Below are 20,782 nucleotides of genomic sequence, written 5' to 3' on the forward strand. Positions count from 1 at the left end.
AGGAACCAACAAGAATCAGACATAACAAAATGCAAAAAGGTTCAAATGTGACAATATACCTTAACATCAGGGTTAAAAAAACAGTACGGCTCTGCCTAGAGCAGCGGTTCTCAACCTGTGGGTCCCCAGATGTTGTTGGGCTGCAACTCCCATCATCCCTGAGCTCTGGCCTTGCTAACTAGGGGTGATGGGAGTTGTAGTCCAACAACATCTGGAGACCCACAGGTTGAGAAAGGCTGGCCTAGAGGAAGCCAAATTTCATCGTATGGAATACAGGTGCACATCAAATATGCAAAGAAGAAACAACTAGCTAACTACAGAATCATACCCTCTACTTCTGGTGTTCAGGCTGTGAGAGCCATTATGCAGCCCAGATGGAACCACTTGCCCACCCATGAGGGAGGCACCAACAAGCAATCCCACCGAAGACAGAACGTGCTCAGTAGCCATGGAAGGAGACACGGCGGCAGTGTGCTCTTGCTCTCAGAATGGCAGATAGGCAGAGATCCTGCCTCATGCGAGAAGCCATGGAAAGCCGATTGCTTGTTGTGGAGTAGGACAGAAATCTGGGGGGACGACAATGACTGGAAAGGAGTGACTGGAATCTGGAACAGCAGTACTGAAGTGTGCTGAAGGAAATGGGGACTGTGTGCAAAGCACAACTCCCATTCATATCTTATCTTATTCCCATTCATATCTTATTAAATCAAGATATGATCGTACAAACTGGGTTAATGAAGACTGCTTGTATGCCTCCCCCTTTTTTTACAGTTTTAATATTTTGCTACTGTGGCTTTGGCTTTTTCCTGCTCAGCTTTTGCTTATTCTTTTACAGTGGTGCCCCGCAAGACGAATGCCTCGCAAGACGGAAAACTCACCAGACGAAAGAGTTTTCCGTTTTGGAGGTGCTTCGCAAGACGAATTTCCTATGGGCTTGCTTCGCAAGACGACAATGTATTGCGAGTTCCTGCTGGTCCCCCCCCTTTTTCTAAGCCGCTAAGCCGCTTATCAGCTGATCCGATCAGCAGATAAGCCGCTAAAAGCCGCTAAAAGCACTAATCCGCTAATCCTTCAATGGGCTTGCTTCGCAAGACGAAGAAACCGCTAGACAAAGAGAATCACAGAACGGATTCTTTTCGTCTTGCGAGGCACCACTGTATTTGTGCTTAGTATTTTAGCATTTTATGGCAATGTCATGTTCTACACAACTCTGAAGGTGTTGGGAGTAGAGCAGGTAAATATTAATACGTGCATAAATAAATACATAAAACAGCGCAGGCAAAAGATCGGTTATTTTTTTCACTGTATCACAGCAAGCCTATATTTGGGCTAGCAGCTCTAATTAATATTACCTATAGTGGGTATGGTAATTCTGTAAAAGTATCAATCAGAAACATAGAGGCATGGTTTTCTGGAAAATTACTGAGACATTTGTTCACATGCTGCTTACTCTCTCTGTCTCCCAACTCTGATTAAATAAAGTCGCTGAAACTGTGAAAGCTTATCAGTGCGTCCCAAAGATCTTTCATTATAAGTCCGTCAGCATTGTAGCACTTATGAAAAGGGCATAATAATAACTGGCGTTGTCGCTTGCAGAATCTAGAAAATCTTCCTTAATTGCTAACAGCAGACACCACAATATTCCATAATAAGGGTTTGATCTCTGCAATCATGTTTCTAAAGCAAGATAGAAAAGAAGCAACACAAAGATCTGCCGGGGATAAATCTAATATACTGTGTTTTAATCATGGAAACATGAACTATGCTGCCCCAAACAGGTTACCTCCATTCAGTTCATTTTTGTGTGAAGTGGATCTCTATAAATAGGTATGTGGTAGCGCGAAGGGAGGCATCATTCCTGTTTGTTCGTTTCTGTGCAACTTAACTGGAGAATGAAAGCAAAATGGCACTGCCAAAACAATGGCAATCTGCCAAAATAATCAATAAGAAGGGCTTTAATCCTTCCAAGCAAGAGGACCAGAAGAAGAAGAAACGCGACATATTCCATGTGCTTTTCTTCTTCCTGGATGTCCTTCCTTCATAAATCACACCACATCCTCCTTTTCCTTTGGATATGCCTTTTCAGAGCGAGAGTTACCCCTGTATTCTAATCCAGAATGCGGCAGCTAGACTGGTGACTGGGGGCGGCCGCCGAGACCACATAACACCGGTCTTGAAAGACCTACATTGCCTCCCAGTACATTTCTGAGCACAATTCAAAGTGTTGGTGCTGACCTTTAAAGCCCTAAACAGCCTTGGTGCAGTATACCTGAAGGAGCGTCTCCACCCCCATCGTTCTGCCCGGACGCTGAGGTCCAGCGCCGAGGGCCTTCTGGCAGTTCCCTCATTGCGAGAAGCAAAGCTACAGGGAACCAGGCAGAGGGCCTTTTCGGTAGTGGCGCCCGCCCTGTGGAACGCCCTCCCATCAGATGTCAAAACGAAAACAACTACATTCAGAAGACATCTTAAGGCAGCCCTGTTCAGGGAAGTTTTTAATGTATGATATTTTAGTGTTTTTTGGTTTCTATGGAAGCCGCCCAGAGTGGCTGGGGAAACCCAGCCAGATGGGCGGGGTACAAATAATAAATTATTATTATTATTATTATTATTATTATTATTATTATTATTATGGCTGAAACCCTGCACATGGCATCTGGCAGGTACTAAGGGACAAGGAACCGGCCCTTCCTACATGGAATTTCTAATCCCCATTCCCCCCACCCCGTTGGATCCTTTGACCCTTATCAGACACTACTTTTTAACACAGTAGCAGCCCAGTGCTATGCATTAATTACTTGAATGCTTCCATTGTTGTGTTCAATGGGGTGTACTCTCAAGTGTGCATACAACTGCAGCCAAAAGAGAAAGACCAAGACTTGGTCTCATGGTCACCAAACACGCCATGTTTTATCAATACAGTGGTACCTCGGGTTAAGATCTTAATTTGTTCTGGAGGTCCGTTCTTAACCTGAGGTACCACTTCAGCTAATGAGGCCTCCTGCCGCCACGCAATTTCTGTTCTCATCCTGAAGTAAAGTTCTTAACCCGAGGTACTATTTCTGGGTCTGGAACCTGAAGCATCTGTAAGTCAAGGTACCACTGTACTCAGGATCTCACTCAGCCTGTTCTTTCAAGGGAAGGGCAGATGGGAGATTCTGGAATATCCCTAATATTGCTAAAATAATAATAATATAATAATAGTAATTTATTATTTATACCCCGCCCATCTGGCTGGGTTTCCCCATCCACTCTGGGCGGCTCCCAATCGGTAAAACTCTGCTACCGTCTGGGTCAAATAGGACATTCTAAAGGGGAAAGAGCTTTTCTGCCCTCAAAACTCTTTTTCTTTCAGAACATTTTTTAGGCTTCCATGCCTACTTTTAAAAAGAAAACCACATAAATGTGTTAGGATAATCCATCGGCCACTCTGATACCAAATGCACAGCTTCAGTCTAATTGTACATTTTTCTTCCCATGAAACACTACGTGTGTTCTGTTCTGCAATGTTTTCTCTTTGGTTTTTCATGAAAAGCAGCCGCAGCTGGCTTGGTGGACTCTTTGCCCAAATGCCCCAGCTCCAACCTGTTTGTTTGCTGAGAGAAGAATCCACACGTTTTTTTCAACACGTGAGAAAGTAACTCGGAGGGGTTCAGAGCACAAATGTCTGATCAAGTCAGATATCACCCCGGCCTCCAGCTCTCTTTCTGAAGCAGTACCTTGCACGAGGGGTGAAAATCAAGGAGATGGGTAGCATTATAATCATGGGGCTAGATCTAATATGTAGTTGTGTTCCTACCAAAGCTTACTTTGCCAACCTCCTGGCTTAGATACATGACTAAGCCAAGAGGAACAACAACAAGAAGAAGAAGTGGTAAATTCTGTATTTTAAGAGAAAGCATTAAAAAAAAATAATACTAGTCTGGCCCCTAGAATTTAAGGAAAACATACCCCAATTCTAGATCTAGAGAAGCATAGATAGGAAAGGGAGAGGAACGGCACACAATGCGATCTCTTTGAGGAGAAAATGTAGGTGAGATTTATTGGAAACCCATTTATCTGCAACATCATGACTTCATTTAGCTTCATTAGTATAGTAATTTGTTGCAGGTTACAAAAAGTGCTGGATCAATTTAAGCTCAAAATAAGAGGGGAATGGTATGCAAATTACTGCATTAGTTCAAAATGTCTAATTTGTTTAGGAAATCTAAATTGGGATTTGAAACCCAGATCCCATTTAAAAACAGATTTGCAAAACTGTAATTAAGAAGGCATTAGATTAGGTAACTACACTAACACTGAAAACAATTAATGCACATAATTTAAATGAATCCAGCTACTGCTTTATATACAATATTTCAGTGAAGTTTAAAAACAATTGTACTTTGCATGCTGAACCTGTCCAGAAAAATACGATGAGCTCTTTGTTCTTTAATGTGTAGCCTAGGAAATTTGCATATTCAGGAGTATGAGTTATAACTGATGCTACATATAAGTTATGTCTAGTGACCAAAAGCTGGGTCAAGTAGGACAGTCTTAACATCTCTGTGGAAGGGATGTGGGGAGGAGAGTCTATTTGGCCTTGTTTGCACAGGTAGCAGTTGTTTTAGGCGTGTCTGATATGTGCATGACCACACAAATGCTCCTCATGCCAAACCCAGATGTGACTCAAAATTGTCACAAAAGAAACACCAAAAGGGGCAGAACAAGGTATTTGCAGGCTTTTGCAATGGGTGTTCCAATTATCCACGATTTCACGTAAGCATGTGGTGCCTTGAAATATAGTAAGGTAAAGGTAAAGGTAAAGGGACCCCTGACCATTAGGTCCAGTCGTGGCCGACTCTGGGGTTGTGGCGCTCATCTTGCTTTATTGGCCGAGGGAGCCGGCGTACAGCTTCCGGGTCATGTGGCCAGCATGACTAAGCCACTTCTGGCAAACCAGAGCAGCGCACGGAAACACCGTTTACCTTCCCGCCGGAGCGGTACCTATTTATCTACTTGCACTTTGATGTGCTTTCGAATTGCTAGGTTGGCAGGAGCAGGGACCGAGCAACGGGAGCTCACCCCGTCACGGGGATTCAAACCGCCAACCTTCTGATCAGCAAGTCCTAGGCTCTGTGGTTTAACCCACAGCGCCACCCGCGTCCCGCCTTGAAATATAACCCCATACAAATTGGTCGCTGCTTGTATGCAACACTAATCCAAATCATGGCTTAGTCCTGTGGAGGGCTTGCTTCTCCCAGGGTTTTTAGGTCAGTTCAGGATGCCAGCTAAGGCAAGGTCTGGCTTAGCATGTTGTCCAAACCTGGCCTCTCCTCCTTAACCACAAACTTTATGGGCAAACCTTGGCTACAGATTAAGAAGGGAAGACCTTAACCATGATCCTAGTTTCAGACAACATACTAAGTCTAAGACATACCTTGGCTTAGTTACCACACTATGCTGACCCAAAAAGCCCAGGAGGTAGCAAAGTGGGCACGAGCCAGCGTGTTTGCATGGCCATACTCTGACTTACCCAGGATAGGCGAATCAAGAAATAAATTTCATAATCCACAAAAGGAAGCTGTCATGGACTAGCTGGACAGAAAGGAATGGTGAGAGGCACCAGCTGAGGAACCCAAGAGAAGAAGGCTGAGCCTAGGGATTGGTGGTGCTACAACAATGAGCGGTCAAAGGGAGAAAAAGGAGACAATTTGGTGGAGGACATGTCTGATGCTGAAGAGGTAACAGCTTTTAGTGCACAGGGAAAGTCTGTGGCAGAGACAAGTCCAGAATCAGAAGCGGAAGCAGGAGACAAGGGAGGCCAAGAGGCAGAGATGAGTCAGACTGGTGAAGAAGTCAGGGTGTCTCCTCCTCCTGCTGTGAAAAGCTCCCTCCCCCTGATCTCCTAGGATCAGGAGAGGTCTGAAGTGGGAAAAGCAAAGGCAGGCATGCCACAGTAGTCTCAGATTGCTTGGGAAGGACCCAGGAGAGGAGGAGACTTAGGTTGTTGTGAGTAGAGAGGGACCTTCAGTCTCCACAACTGTCTCGTTGGGGTAAGACCTACCAAGAAGAGTTGCTGGGCTCATTAGGCCTGGCATTTCTGAGCAGACCTTGTTTCTTCTAATAAGGAGTTACTCCATGTGATTTATTGCTGGCACACTCCTGACAGCAGCCCTGATGCAGAACTCAGTTCCTTCCATTTCTAAAGCCCAAAGAGAAGAGCAGGCATAGGCAAACTCGGCCCTCCAGATGTATTGGGACTACAACTCCCATCATCCCTAGCTAACAGGACCAGTGGTCAGGGATGATGGGAGCTGTAGTCCCAAAACATCTGGAGGGCCGAGTTCGCTATAGAGTATCCCCACCTATAAGCATTCTAAAACCTGGTTGAATACCTAACTACTCTTTATTCAACTCAGCTATGAAGGAAATAAATTCTAATCGAATACACCTGTTTATATTTATATTCAGCTCCCATTTTCATCTGTTACTATTTCAATTACATAGATTTATTTGTTCGTATATCTATAACCTTAATCTCACTGCCTAATTCCACAAGGATGCTTCATAACTTAAACAAATCACAATCTCAAGTGACTAATGATTTTATAAACGCTTAATTGATAAAATGTTGATCACTGACATGGCACGGAGAATGAAATATATATTCTCTTCAGAGATATAATGTTTAGATTTTGTCTACACTACACTGCACATGATGACATTTATTCGTTCTCAAAGTTGAAGAATGTAAAGGTCACACATGAAATGAAGTATTCACTTTATCATCATCTAAGGAACCAAATGTCACATAATTGTGCTGCATGAACTAATTCACTAAGATAAATGAGGAATTACACTCCAGGCTCTTGGAAGCGTTGCTAAATGGTATGCTCAAGGTGCCTTGTTTCAAGCTGAGGTCCACAAATAATGGCTTTTCCTTGGAAAAATATTGGCAAATGATGCAGATTAATGCTCTCCTATGTTATAAATATAGTGAATAATTCTAGTGGAATTGCAAGTGCTATTTTGAATTTGAGAATGTATTGGAAACTGCGGCTGGAGTTGTTAATAAAGTATACATCCAATGCAACTATTGAAGTAGTCCCCTTTGTGTAAGGATTTCTGATTGCATAACAGAAATACCCCTCCCTCTCTTTGTGCCCCCCCCATTTGCTCCAGAGGGTTGGGGGAAAATCCAGAACAGAGGGGTTCTGTTGCACAGCCAAGAGTCCTTGCACTTGCAGAATGATTTTGTTGGGTATCTCCCATAATACATGTGCAATTCATATACAGTTGTGCCTTGGAAGTTGAATAGAATCCGTTCTGGAAGTCCGTTTGACTTCCAAAACCAAATTGTGGCTTCTGATTGGCTGCAGGAAGCTCCTGCAGCCAATCAGAAGCCGCGGAAGCTCCGTCAGACATTCAGGTTCCAAAAGAACATTTGCAAACCGGAACAATCACTTCCGGGTTTGCGGTGTTTGGGAGCCAAAACATCTGAGTTCCAGGGCGTTCGAGATCCAAGGTACGACTGTAATCCCCACTCTGTTCAAGTCAGTTTCAAGATCTAATTTATTTTAACCGCTATGAATTGCAAAATTGGTTCTTCCATACCTTTAGAATTCAAATCACACCAGCTAATATAATTCTGTAATAGAGCTACAGCAAATTATCTACACACAGAGAACTAATCTGGCAAAACTGTTATTGATTACAACCAGTGTCTGATCTGGCAGTTGCTAGGTCTGCAAAGAGCTGAGAGCCTCACCAGAACAAACAAGGAGTTTTGGTTCTGGTGATGTAAAAGCTGTTTTGGCATGATGTACAGGTGAGGTAAACAGGAGAAATCACAAGTGATTTGCTCTTTCTGTAGGGTGGTGGAGAATGCACAATTTCAAACTCAGATAAGATTGCGAAGCACAGCTAACAGGAACTGCACATCAATAGAGAATGATAAATAATCATTTATTTAACTCTAGTTTTAAGTCTTCCACATACATTATCATAAAAAGCAACCCTCCAGGTTGGTATCGTTATCTGGATTGTAAACCCACTTTGGGTCTCTTTCAGTTATCTGCCAAGCTGAGCTAAGGTAAGGTTTGGCTTAACATGTTGTTTGAACCTGGCTCATGGCTAAGTTCTCCTCACCAGGACTTTATTTGGTGATAGAACTCACTAGTATAGAGTATTGGCAACTCTCTCGTCTCTCTCTTTGCTGCCCTTAACAGCCATTTTGTGCTGGCACCCATGACGTTTTATCAATATAGAAGTAGTAGCACCTGATTATTTATTTATTTATTCATTCATTCTTTTTTTTTTTTTTTACAAAAAACACTGCTCCTTGATAAACTCAAGGTGTGATCAAAATTTGTTCCTATCCAGGGACCTGTATATTTGTGCAGTCCTGGTACACCACAGTTTTGCTTCCCAAGACATGCAACTGAAGTCCAAGAGACAGAGGAGATGTCACAAGTCTAAGACAAAAATATGGCTTAAGAGTTTGAATAGTGTGCTTTCATAAAACAAGCATAGCTAATTTCTCTACAAGAATCTCATCAAAACAATGGCAAAAAGAAGGTATATGTCAGCCTCAAGAGGCTCCGAGATGACAGCAAAATCCTGGAAGTTAAAACATTTTTTCAATTAAAAGAAAGGGGGGGAATCAACAGAAATAATAATGATTATAATTAAAAATAAGCATGCTCCATGGGCTGACTTTTTAGGACAGTCATTCTGGGGGAATATAAAACAAATGATCTGGAGAATGAGAACCCTGCAAAATCAGCAAATCTTGTAATGAGATTGTTTAACGTTGCAATCGTAACAGAGCATTCGAAGGAACGAATAGTCTCATTCATAAATAAAGAAAATCTGAAGATCGCCAACTTTTATAGATTGTTGTGGGTGGGCAAGTTATAGGAATACACATTTTGTTTACACATTGGGCTACAATCATTTCGTTTTTATTACAAAAGACTCAATCTTGCTTATTCCAAGATTTAAGAAGCAGTGATGGAGAAGTGTCGCACGTAAGCTCCTTAGTCAAGTTAGATGGATGAAGGAAGGGAAATCTGTTGCCATGACGATATGGACAATAGCCATGCAACTGACAGGGCAAGGAAACTTGACGGCTCCTGCAAGGTCCCTGGAAGCTCTAATGCTGCCCCATCCTTTGAAGGAAAGCCCTCATTGGGTTGACAAGGAGGCAAAGGCATTCCCTTCCCCTTCCTCAAACAGGGACATCATACACGCTGTACCTTTAAAGCACATTTGCATCACATCCACACACCCCAAGGAACTCTGGTCGCTATAGTTTATCCTTTACAGGGTTACAATTTGCAACAACCTTTAAATAACAAGTACCCCAAATTCTTCAATGGGAAAAATGTTCTTTGCATTTGCCCTAAAGGTATATATGCAGCCTGCACTTCTGATGAGCTGAACCCACTAAAGAAAAGTCTCCATATCGCCAGAAAAAGATGTTCAAGGAAGGTGGCTTTTGTATATATCATGGGCCAACTGTTCTCTTTCATACACAACACAGCTTGGAAACCAGACATTTGCCAGAAATCTGCGCTCAAATTTGATGGTTTTTCATGGAAATCCAAAACTGCAATCCATCTCCAAAATATAGCTAAAACTCATTTTAAAACAATGACTCATTTTAAACACAACATCCCTTCCTAGTTTTACTTGAATCTCTATAGAAGGTCTGAAGAAATCACCGCAAACTTCTTTTTCCTATCTGCATGCAAGTATGAAAAATGGGGGTTGAGATATATCTTGCAGACCCTTCATTGCTAGTGGGCCATGTTTGGCTTTGAGGGCCACAAATTGTGTCAACCTACTAGAGTAAAACTAGCAGAGGCTATAGTTTTAACAGAAAACGGGTATAGGAAAATGTTTCCAGTTTCCATCATGCGTTCACTTGATTTTAATGATATTGCTTGCATTTATATTGTATATGGCTTACAGATTTTAAAAACATTAAGTAGTTTATAATGAAATAACATGACATGACAACCAAAAAAGCATGAAGTGAATGAAACCACTACTGTCACTTAGAGAGGTGTCTGTTAAGGATGTAAGGAAGCCAAAGAAATGGGATGAAGAGTTCACTGGCTACTGGACCCTTATTTCACACCCTTACCCAAACTGCTGCTATTGTGGCTTTCAAAGGTGAAATTAATTTCCTAGTATACAGGAAGCCAAAACCTTATGTGACCTGCTGTATCATTGCTACCAATGACAGACTGCCATTTTCTTTCAGAGCAAAATGATATTGGCATGTGAAAACTGAACAATTCAATTCTTTTGTTGGGTGACCTCATACAAAAGACTTACGTGTCTTTAAAACCACAAGGAATTGCTTCAGAAGAATGGACCTTGTTTTTAACAAGAGTGAAAAGAAGAGTTATGTATTAAGTTTTCTAAAATACATAGTGCCCTTTCCACCACTCCCCATCTCTCCTTGCTTTTCCTTCCTAGTAAGGAAGATTTGAGGCATGACAAGAATTGTTCTTAGTTGAAGCAACTTTTCCTGGGCAGCTAACAACCTCCTCAAATAGCCTGTCATTTCACCAAACCAATTCTGTTCGCTTGAAGCCCTTCAGCTGAAAAATCTCTCATCTGTTCCCTTTCAATACTAAACACTGTATACAGGGCTACCATATTATATAAAAATCAGTTGTTGTTGTTTAGTCGTTTAGTCCGACTCTTCGTGACCCCATGGACCAGAGCATGCCAGGCACTCCTGTCTTCCACTGCCCTCAGTCTTTCCCAACATCAGGGTCTTTTCCAGGGAGTCTTCTCTTCTCATGAGGTGGCCAAAGTATTGGAGCCTCAGCTTCAGGATCTGTCCTTCCAGTGAGCGCTCGGGGCTGATTTCCTTAAGAATGGATAGGTTTGATCTTCTTGCAGTCCATGAGACTCTCAAGAGTCTCCTCCAGCACCATAATTCAAAAGTATCAATTCTTCAGTGATCAGCCTTCTTTATGGTCCAGCTCTCACTTTCATACATCACTACTGGGAAAACCATAGCTTTAACTATATGGACCTTTGTTGGCAAGGTGATGTCTCTGCTTTTTAAGATATTGTCTATGTTTGTCATTGCTTTTCTCCCAAGAAGCAAGCGTCTTTTAATTTCATGACTACTGTCACCATCTGCAGTGATCATGGAACCCAAGAAAGCAAAATCTCTCACTCCCTCCATTTCTTCCCCTTCTATTTGCCAGGAGGTGATGGGCCCAGTGGCCATGATCTTAGTTATTGACTACAGTTTAATTGTGTGTGTGTGTGTGTGTGTGTGTTCAAATAGACACAATATACAAAAGTAGGGAAATGATGTGCAGGGCTATTTTTCTAGAAAAAGAAGTGTCAGAACTCACCATGTGAGTTGCGGACAGGTCCGAAATAGTGTAGCCTCAAGCGGTGTCCGGGCGAAAATTGGCTAAATGTACAGGGAAATCCAGATGTATGGCAACCAATGTCAGTGGTGTCATTTTTGCCAATTTTAAAAAAAGTACTGGCAATATTTAAACATTGCAAGGGTGTGTGTGTATTTTCCTAATGCAGTTGATCCTAATGGTAATCATTTAGTTAATCACTTAAATTATTTATGCTACATTGTAAGAGCTGGAAAGGAAAAATTAAAATCCTTCCAGATGAAATCAACAAAAGCAAACATGAGGGGTGTTTTGTGAGTAAGTTAATGGTTTTTGACACCTCAGGAACCAGCTTGAGGCCCCTGCCCAGGAAACAATCATCATCTCTGCCAAGTGTCCTTTTAATATATTGGGATCCAAGAATCTAACTCGACAGCCAAGAAGTCACCCAAACAGGGGCAATGTATTTTAAGCTACAGTCTCTTTTCCTTGTGTGTGTGGGGGGGAGGGGGGGAAAATTATGAACACAATTTTACCTAAAAGAGAAACCAGCAATTTACAAATTGTACTGAAGTGCAAAGAGCTCTTACTGCTTGTTATAGTTGCACGTAACAGCTTGAATCATAGGTACTGATTATAGACAAAAAAAATGATTTTCTACTTATTTCCCCCTCCAATTGTGATTTCAGAATAGTCATTTGCTGCAAACTGCACTAAGCAACTGAGTAGAGAAAAAGCATTTTAAAAATTAGGAAGTATAGGTCCAGAGGGGCAAAGAAAGGAGTCTGCAACTCATATGTGGGTTCAACTAGAATGTTAGGATTAAAGTCATTTTAGTGCCATTGAAATTGATTTCCAGTGGGACTAAAGTGGCCCAAAACCAGGAAGCATAGTACAGGTCTCAAAAAATGACAAAGGGCTCCTACATAATGGCGGAAAAGCATGTACAACTGCAGGTTATGGTTAGTGAGAAAGATGTTGTATCAGCACAAAAAAATCACATTCCACAACGGTGTGTTTTACTCAATATATGCTAGCAATGGCTTCACAATTACTGGTTCACTGCAGCCAAAGGAAGAAGCAAGTAAAACCACATTTTCTGACCTTGCAGACACAACTCTAATTGCTATGAAGAATCTTGTTTACATATAAAAAATCCAATAAGCAGAGTGGATGGGTCAGCTCATCAAAAGCTAGGATCCTAAGGGACTTTTTGAAGTTAGTTGACAAATTAACAACTTTCCATCTGTATACTTGCTAGTGCTCAAGGGATTCCATTCTAACTCTATGATGTGAAGACTTTAAAAAATACAATCCTTCTAGTCTTTTCATCATTTGGTCCACATAGGCAAATGGCTCCGTGCCTAAACACACACAACCATCCTAAATTACAGGGATCAAATGGAGGTCCAGAGACATGTTCCTCCTACAATTCTGATGATCACAGCAGATGCACACTGCAATCAGTATGGTCAGGGGCAGAATGCACTTCTATGGAGTCAGCAAGTGATGAAAGTCCTCAAACCGTCATTATGAATGAAGCCAGGCTAAAGGCAAAGATGTATCTTTTAGGAAGAATCTATGCTAAGCAGAAACATTAAATGTTGGCGAAAATGAGGTTGTAACACATTTGACTCTGGTGCAGATCCTTTTTTAAAAAACAAAACAAAACACCAATTTCTTTCAACAGAGATATGAGAGAGCAGGGCACCAGGCTAACTATAACTTTCAATATGACTATACTACAATAAGTATCACTGATTCAAATAATTTGGTGTGAATGTGACTTTCCCAGGAGGCGTGGCTTGCTGTAGTCCAACCAACCAAGGAAACATTACAAGGAGGAGAAGGAAGAGTTTGGATTTGATATCCCACTTTATCACTACCCGAAGGAGTCTCAAAGCGGCTAACATTCTCCTTTCCCTTCCTCCCCCACAACAAACACTCTGTGAGGTGAGTGAGGCTGAGAGACTTCAGAGAAGTGTGACTAGCCCAAGGTCACCCAGCAGCTGCATGTGGAGGAGCAGGGAATCGAACCCGGTTCACCAGATTACGAGGCCACCGCTCTTAACCACTACACCACACTGGCCCGGAGTAAACCACAGCATAGATAGGAAGTTCTCCTGGAGTTCTCCATAAAGAGAAAGGCAGCTCAGAATTTCAACAGTGGTTCAGCATACATATATTGTACAACACACATACGCACATGTTTTAAACAACTAATTCTCTTACCTCAGCTTTTATTTTATTGTCTCCAAAGCAGAGGTGCTGTAAGTAGGCAGCAGCATTGGATTGTACTGAGGGGAACTGATGCTGTAACATCTGAATGACTTCTGGAAGTTCCGGGTCTCTCCATCCAAACTCTCTGTGCACAAAGAAACGAGAAGGGATTTAGCAGTTGCTCTAATGACGACAGCAGCACCTATACTTGTTCATGCCCATAGTTTTAATGCACCAAGCTCAGGAAATGTGTAGGGTTTTTTGTTGTTGGTATCAGTGCCATAATGAAGGTAGACGGTAACCAGTATCATGACTACCCAGAAATTTTAAAAACCACTGTGATTAGAGAAAGGTAACTTTGGCTAGATTAGTTTTCTCAAAGTTCTATTATTCAAAAATAATAGAAATGAAATGCACTATAGGAAGCCCTGATAAAGAGTAAGAAAACAAAAAAACATACAGAAACACAGCCATTATGCACAACCATGCTTTCTCACTGACGATGAACAGAGCCTATCCCAAGTACCAGATCTGGGCTGGGAATTGGGAAAGAAGCAGTATCAGAGGACGGGCATTACCTAAAGCGCTCCACAGGACTGCAACAAAGAACTTGAGCTAACTGTGGGATGCCAGTTCTCCTTAGTTCAGAGCCTTGAGACCGACACTATGCCTACAAGCATGCAAAATCCACATGCTTATTATCTTAAATTAGATTGGACCAATGTAGTGCTCTTGCAGGAAAATATCCCAGGGTTGAATCAAGTTTGGAAAGGCATCCAAGTTACAAATGTGCTCACTGTTTTCTCACATTATCTACTTGGATGCACCATGAGCACTTGGTACACTTCATGACTTCTTGTGTGCCAACCTATGCTCAATATCCATATTTCTATATCAGAAACCACAACCAAACACTTCATCACCACCACCATTTGCTTGTTATTTGTGTTATAACCCCACCCCTCACTACCTCTAGAGAGGGGAAAGTGCACACGGACATGGCACTGAGCCACAACGAAGGATGGAGCAATTGTCAAGAAGCAGCACAAAATCCAAAGTAGGTGAAGCATCTATCAGAACCTGATCTATCACTAACCTCCAGCTGCACCAAGAAGTGAGAGCTGTCAAAATGTGTCTGCTTGAGAAATGGGTTTATGTCCATGGATATGTGCAAACTCCCAAACTATGAAAACCAGGAAATAAGTTCAGAGAATGATGACTGTCTGAGGAAGAGTTGGACGATTACTGCAACAACTACCGTATTTTTTGCTCTATAAGACTCACTTTTTCCCTCCTAAAAAGTAAGGGGAAATGTGTGTGCGTCTTATGGAGTGAATTCAGGCTGCACAAGTATCCCGGAAGCCAGAACAGCAAGATGGATTGCTGCGCAGTGAAAGCAGCAATCCCTCTTGCTGTTCTGGCTTCTGAGATTCAGAATATTTTTTTTTCTTTCCTCCTCCAAAAACTAGGTGCGTCTTGTGGTCTGGTGCGTCTTATAGAGTGAAAAATACGGTAATTTGAAGATGAGCATGCAAGACCGAAGGTGCTCGGGACAAAGGGCTGGATCCCGACTTAGTCATTATTAGAACAGAACCCCCTGAAAGCAACTGGACCCAAGTTAGTCAGAACTACCAAATTCTGTTAATTTTAATGAGTCTACTAAGTTTAGACCCAGCACAATATAACTAAACATCTATTTCAACAACCCAAATGGATAAGCATCCTCCAGAATTGCTATAAAGGCTGTTAATTTTTGCTTGTGTGGGATGTTGAATGGGGAGTTTAGAACAGTATATCAAAGCAAACCTATAGGGTCATATTGAGTGTTGCTGTTCCCTTAGTGCAGCAGACTTCTACAACATAGGGGGTTAGATTAGATGACCCTTGTGGTCCCTTCCAACTCATTCCCACCCTCTTCCCTTCCAAGCACCTCATAATCTGCTCCAGAAGGTTGGAGGATGCCTCTGAGCAGTTTTTGAGGGTGTGCGGGGAGAGGAGGGGAAGGAGAAGTCCTGTTACATGAACAGAATTCTGCATGCACAGAGTTGGATACAACCCAGAACATTCTATTAGTGCCTTAATTAATGCTTGGCCTCTAGAAAAATGTATATGAACAATATGCATCTCTTTTTTTGAAGAAATCAAAAGTAGCAGGACTGCAGAAAACTACTAAATCTCCTTTGCAGAAAAGGATGAGATATGTATTTGACCCATATTAAATTTAATCATTTTTCATGTTTTCTATCACAGAGTTATGTTTGCACTTCTGGTTATCTTCCACCAAACATCCACCTCCCAAACTTTGCAAAAAAATTATCAACAGCAATCACACATAAAAAAATCATGACTTAATAAAGCTAATGGGGCGTGTGGTTAAAGTTGTGATTACATACAAAACTGCATGATTGCTGCAAGTCTGATGCCTATTTTCCCACTCCTGAGGTACAGAACTTTCCAGAAATCATAGTCAACATTATTCACCACAAGGACTAACTGGCCACTCAGGTTGACGACTGTTCTGTTGTTATATTCTTACCAGAGAAGAAATTTCAGGCCAAGTTTTCAGTCTGAATATTCTGCTTTGATGCAATTACTTAACTTAGATTTCTCCATGGCTATGTACACATTAGCGGCTGAAAACACAGTGAGGTGGTTCTCCGCCACTGAGTTTCAAGTTGTTGTACACACCAGAGAGGCGGTCACCAACTCCTCCAACCCCTTTTCACGATCCTGTCACCTGCGCCTGAGCTGTCATCCACACATGTACAAGGACTTTCTGAAATGTACACACCTCAGCTTAACTGCAAAGTGAATGTAGCTTAAGTTTTCCTTTCGGATTGAAGTTTAGTTTGAGGGAAAGTGCATCAAAAATAGCAGTATTTCTCAAGAAACTACAGGAAAGCTCTGCATCATCGATTGAAAAGTCAGCAGCGAGAGCGCACTGGAGACAGAGTAAACGGGCATGCGTACACGGCCTGTGTCTCTACTAAACAGTGATTTTAACAGCTGACAGATTTTGCATTTCAATACGAGTTTAGTCAAAATGAACTGACAACTTGCGAACTCCTACTGCATGAGTAACTCATACATCTGCCTCTCTTCAAATAGAGGAAATGAAGTGGCAGTTTCAATCATGAATGTTTAATTAAAACTGAGTAGTAGAACCGCTGTTACATACACATACACAGCCATCTTTATTTTCCATTCTGTTTTATTTTAAAGCAACACCTACAATTTAATTTTGTTGTCTTTCCTCACACTGGTGTGTTTTAGCCTCAGAACAACCCTGTGCGGAAGGTTAGCCACGGAGGACTCAAATTGGCAATGTAATATCTGAAAATAAAATACTGATGCACGTTCATGGTTAACTGGATTCCTCGCTTTAAACCCCAATAATCTAGTCAATTCACCATGCTAGCGAGCTCTTCCTGTCAACATGTTGCTAGACTCCAATCCAGAATTTACAAAAATTGGTCCAGTGGCAGTTTAATGTGTCTTTTGACAAGCTTAAAGTACTTGGTAAATTTGCATTTGCAGAAACTTGGCATGGGGACGCGGGTGGCGCTGTGGGTAAAACTTCAGTGCCTAGGACTTGCCGATCGTCAGGTCGGCGGTTCGAATCCCCGCGGCGGGGTGCGCTCCCGTTGCTCGGTCCCAGCGCCTGCCAACCTAGCAGTTCGAAAGCACCCCCGGGTGCAAGTAGATAAATAGGGACCGCTTACTAGCGGGAAGGTAAACGGCGTTTCCGTGTGCTGCGCTGGCTCATCAGATGCAGCTTGTCACGCTGGCCACGTGACCCTGAAGTGTCTCCGGACAGCGCTGGCCCCCGGCCTCTTAAGCAAGATGGGCGCACAACCCCAGAGTCGGACACGACTGGCCCATACGGGCAGGGGTACCTTTACTGAAACTTGGCACTTAAACTATTTTTTAAAATGTGGTTGTACCGATTGGGTTGGATCCATAGAAATGCATGTATAATATAGGGCTGGTGAAAGGTGGCCATCCCCCCCAAAAAAAACCCACCCTGGAGAAAGGTAGGGGACCCTCATGTATGGGATGGGCTTTGGCATGGTGGAAGACAGGGTTTCTGGAAAATTGGTGGAGGCAACTACCATTAGCAGGAGTCATCAGAAGAGATTGTCTCTGTCTGATTTTCTGGGGGGGGGGGAACCTTTCCCTCAGACCCCTATTCCAAAGCCTGCCCCATTCAGTAGAGCCCCTGAACCTCCTGGCTATTAGCAGTGAAGGTTGTGAAGCTTCTAACAGCTGCGTTAGACATTCCCCCCCCCCCCCTTTGGTCCAAAACATTTCAAAGAACCTTCATGTAAGTTACATACAATGTGATTTCTGTGTTAGCTGTTTCCGGGTTACTGAGGGAATAAAAGGAAGTCAACAGCAGGAGTACTTGCACAAGAAGTGGTACAGATAGTCAAATGCACAAATTTCACGTGGAGTCATGAATGCAAGCCAAAGCTTTCCAGATGCATAGGACGTCTCTTTGTTTTGAATTTTTAAAGAAGACCTTTAGTATGCATTTCCTCTGTGCTGTTATGAGAAGAATTTCATAGCAAATGCTTATGCTTGCGATAATTCTGTTTTTATTCTAAAACATCAAAGCAGGTAAGAAACTGGTATGTGATTGCCGTTTTATAAGCAGATGCTCTGCAAAATTGTTAAAATTTGTTTTTAGCCGTTGCTAAATTTGCAGCTAAATGGCTTGATAAATATGTTGAATTAAGCTACTCTAATGACTCCCCCATACCCTAGGCGTACAAGATTCTTATTTATTTTTTAAAAAAAAATGTTTTAAAATAAGATGGTGAGCATGAGCTAATGAGACTTAAGGGAATATTTCTTTGGAAAACGACTATTTTCAAGTACTGCAAATATTGATTGCAATGGACTATTCTGGCTTGAATCCAGTGTTTGCATGAGCAGACGCCATTTGCTCAGCTACGCTTTCCCACCTCTCAAGCCCACTGAAAAACCTCTCTCAGAGGGTGGAAGACTATCAGGAAAGGCCTGGGATATGATATGGGGGCTGTAGCAGGAAAGGAGAACTGGAGAAGGCTGGGTGGAGGCAGTTTGCCTCTCAGTCATTTCCTGAAGTTTGCCTCTCAGTCATTTCCTGAAGGTCTCCTAGTGTTTGGCAGCGGAGGGGAGAGCATTTGTGTATATGCGTATGTGTGTGTTTTCAATTGGGAGGAGAAGTCTTGCAAATATCCGGTTTCTGGTCATACAAATTCTGGATCAAAGCCTCTGTTTAAACACAACACGCTTAACTTAATTTTGTTAAAGATCTAACAGAGACAGAATTCTATTGAATTATTGCTCAGTCCAGCATCAATTTTTCACATTTGCCTTCCATTTACCTTCCTGCCAGAGGGGTACCCGCCGAAGCGGTACCCATTTATCTACTTGCCCTTTGACGTGCTTTCGAACTGCTAGGTTGGCAGGAGGTGAAGGAGAGACTCACAAATTAAAAGCTATCATGGTAACTAGTTGTGTTTTGCATAGGGCTTCCGTGTCGCAGACCCCTAAAATGGCCAGCCATCTGAATGTTTTTTGACACCCAGTGAAGGATTTACGTAAAAGCTAAACAAGCTTGTAGCTTAGGGCCCCACTCTCTTGGGGGCCCCAAAAAAATTAAAGGGGAAAAAACCCGGATGTACATTTCCAAAATATAAGATAAAAAACAAATAAAATAAAACCTACAAACAGCAACAGTGTTTTGTGTTATGTAGGCTCCTTTGATGTAAGCCTGCTATATAAAGGGCCCCATTACCTTCAGTAGCTTAGGGCCTCATCTGTTGGGATATTTCCGTTCCACCTTAAAAGGGAGCAGGATGTTTGTGTCACAGCCTGCGTATTTCCTGTTCACAGGATGTTTATGTTTTGCTGTTGCTTTCGTTTCTCACTCTGTCGGAGACTCTGACACAGAACAGTCATGTCTCTCTTTGTTCTGATCAACACTGAATAAAGCTTGTAATTAATGCTCTTCTGCAGTGCAACTTTTGGCTGTGCATTATCTGCTGATAGAGTGTGCATGAGCCCTGGAATGTGGCAAGGTATTTCCAGGAAACTCGTGTCACTAATTGCTGAATCTGCGTGACTACGGGAGATCGATGGACGTCCGGCACACGGCTTGGGGCCATGATGGATTATATCTCCCTGGCAGTATCCCAACATCATCAAACCTAAACCTGGCCCTGTGGCCACCATACAGATGCTAGCGTCGCTGACACCAATCCAGCGCATCCACAAAGTGCTGACCTGACTACGTCCCTGCCCAGCCCAATCCACGGCTCTGTCCCTGCCCCGTTCACTGGCCACTGCAGCATCGCAAGCGTTAAAATATTACAAAGCCAAATGTTATCTCATTTGTTAGATGCCCACCACCGAAAAGTTGTGAGGCGTCTTACAATTCAAAATGTATGAAAGACGAAAGACACGAAACTCTAAATTAATCACAGTCTAATTCTGAGAGACAGAAGCAGGCCTCAGTGCTGCAACATAACACCATAAACTTGAGCAAGATTCAGATGCTACTATGAACACACATGATGACACTGAGATAATTGGGAACGAGTACTTAAAACTCCTGTTACTAGGCTATCCTTTTGATGCTAATTCTTATGATGTATTTGAGTTTCAGGATGAGTGTTTTTATAATCATCATGACAGAAGGTATCAACCATGCTCTCCAGCTCATGGAAGTATACTTTGATCTAATCTTCTTCACTGGATTCAACCCAATGATTTTTTTGGGGGTGGGGGTGGGAGAAAAGTTCAGCTTTCGGGGGGCAAAGTTATTGAGCTTTTTTCTAGTTTTGCCCAAAGTTGTGGAGATACTTTTTTTTTTGCAAATAACCAACATTTAGCCATTTAGCCAATTTCTGCAGTATTCCGTGTATGCCTGGGAAATTCCAGACATGTGGCAACCCTACAATATAGCTTAAAAAGTGATTTGGTAGCTGATGATGTGGAAGACCTCTGCCTCAGATCCTGAGGAGCCACTCTCAAAGTAAACAGAACTTAGCTAGATTGACAATATTGATTGATTCAATATTAGGCACCTTACTACGTTACACAGATTGTATAATGTATTTACATGTATTCATGCCTCATTCTTCAACCCTGAAGGGTTTCCAGAGTGCCGCACAGTGAATTTGAAACAAGTAATCATCAACATTGAAACT

The 20,782-nt window shown here is 42.3% G+C and overlaps 1 protein-coding gene across 1 annotated transcript in view; it reads right to left on the reverse strand.

The window, feature by feature from the left end:
- The window catches only part of CTNND2 (catenin delta 2), a 552,484-nt gene that overhangs the window by 126,768 nt on the left and 404,934 nt on the right, over positions 1 to 20,782 (reverse strand). The window contains exon 11 of the mRNA XM_081206065.1: positions 13,596 to 13,728. Within this exon, the coding sequence (XP_081062191.1) occupies positions 13,596 to 13,728 (133 nt within the window). The remainder of the gene's footprint in view (positions 1 to 13,595; positions 13,729 to 20,782) is intronic.

This window comes from Podarcis bocagei, assembly GCF_964188305.1.
Source record: "Podarcis bocagei genome assembly, chromosome: 8".
Lineage (NCBI taxonomy): Eukaryota > Metazoa > Chordata > Lepidosauria > Squamata > Lacertidae > Podarcis > Podarcis bocagei.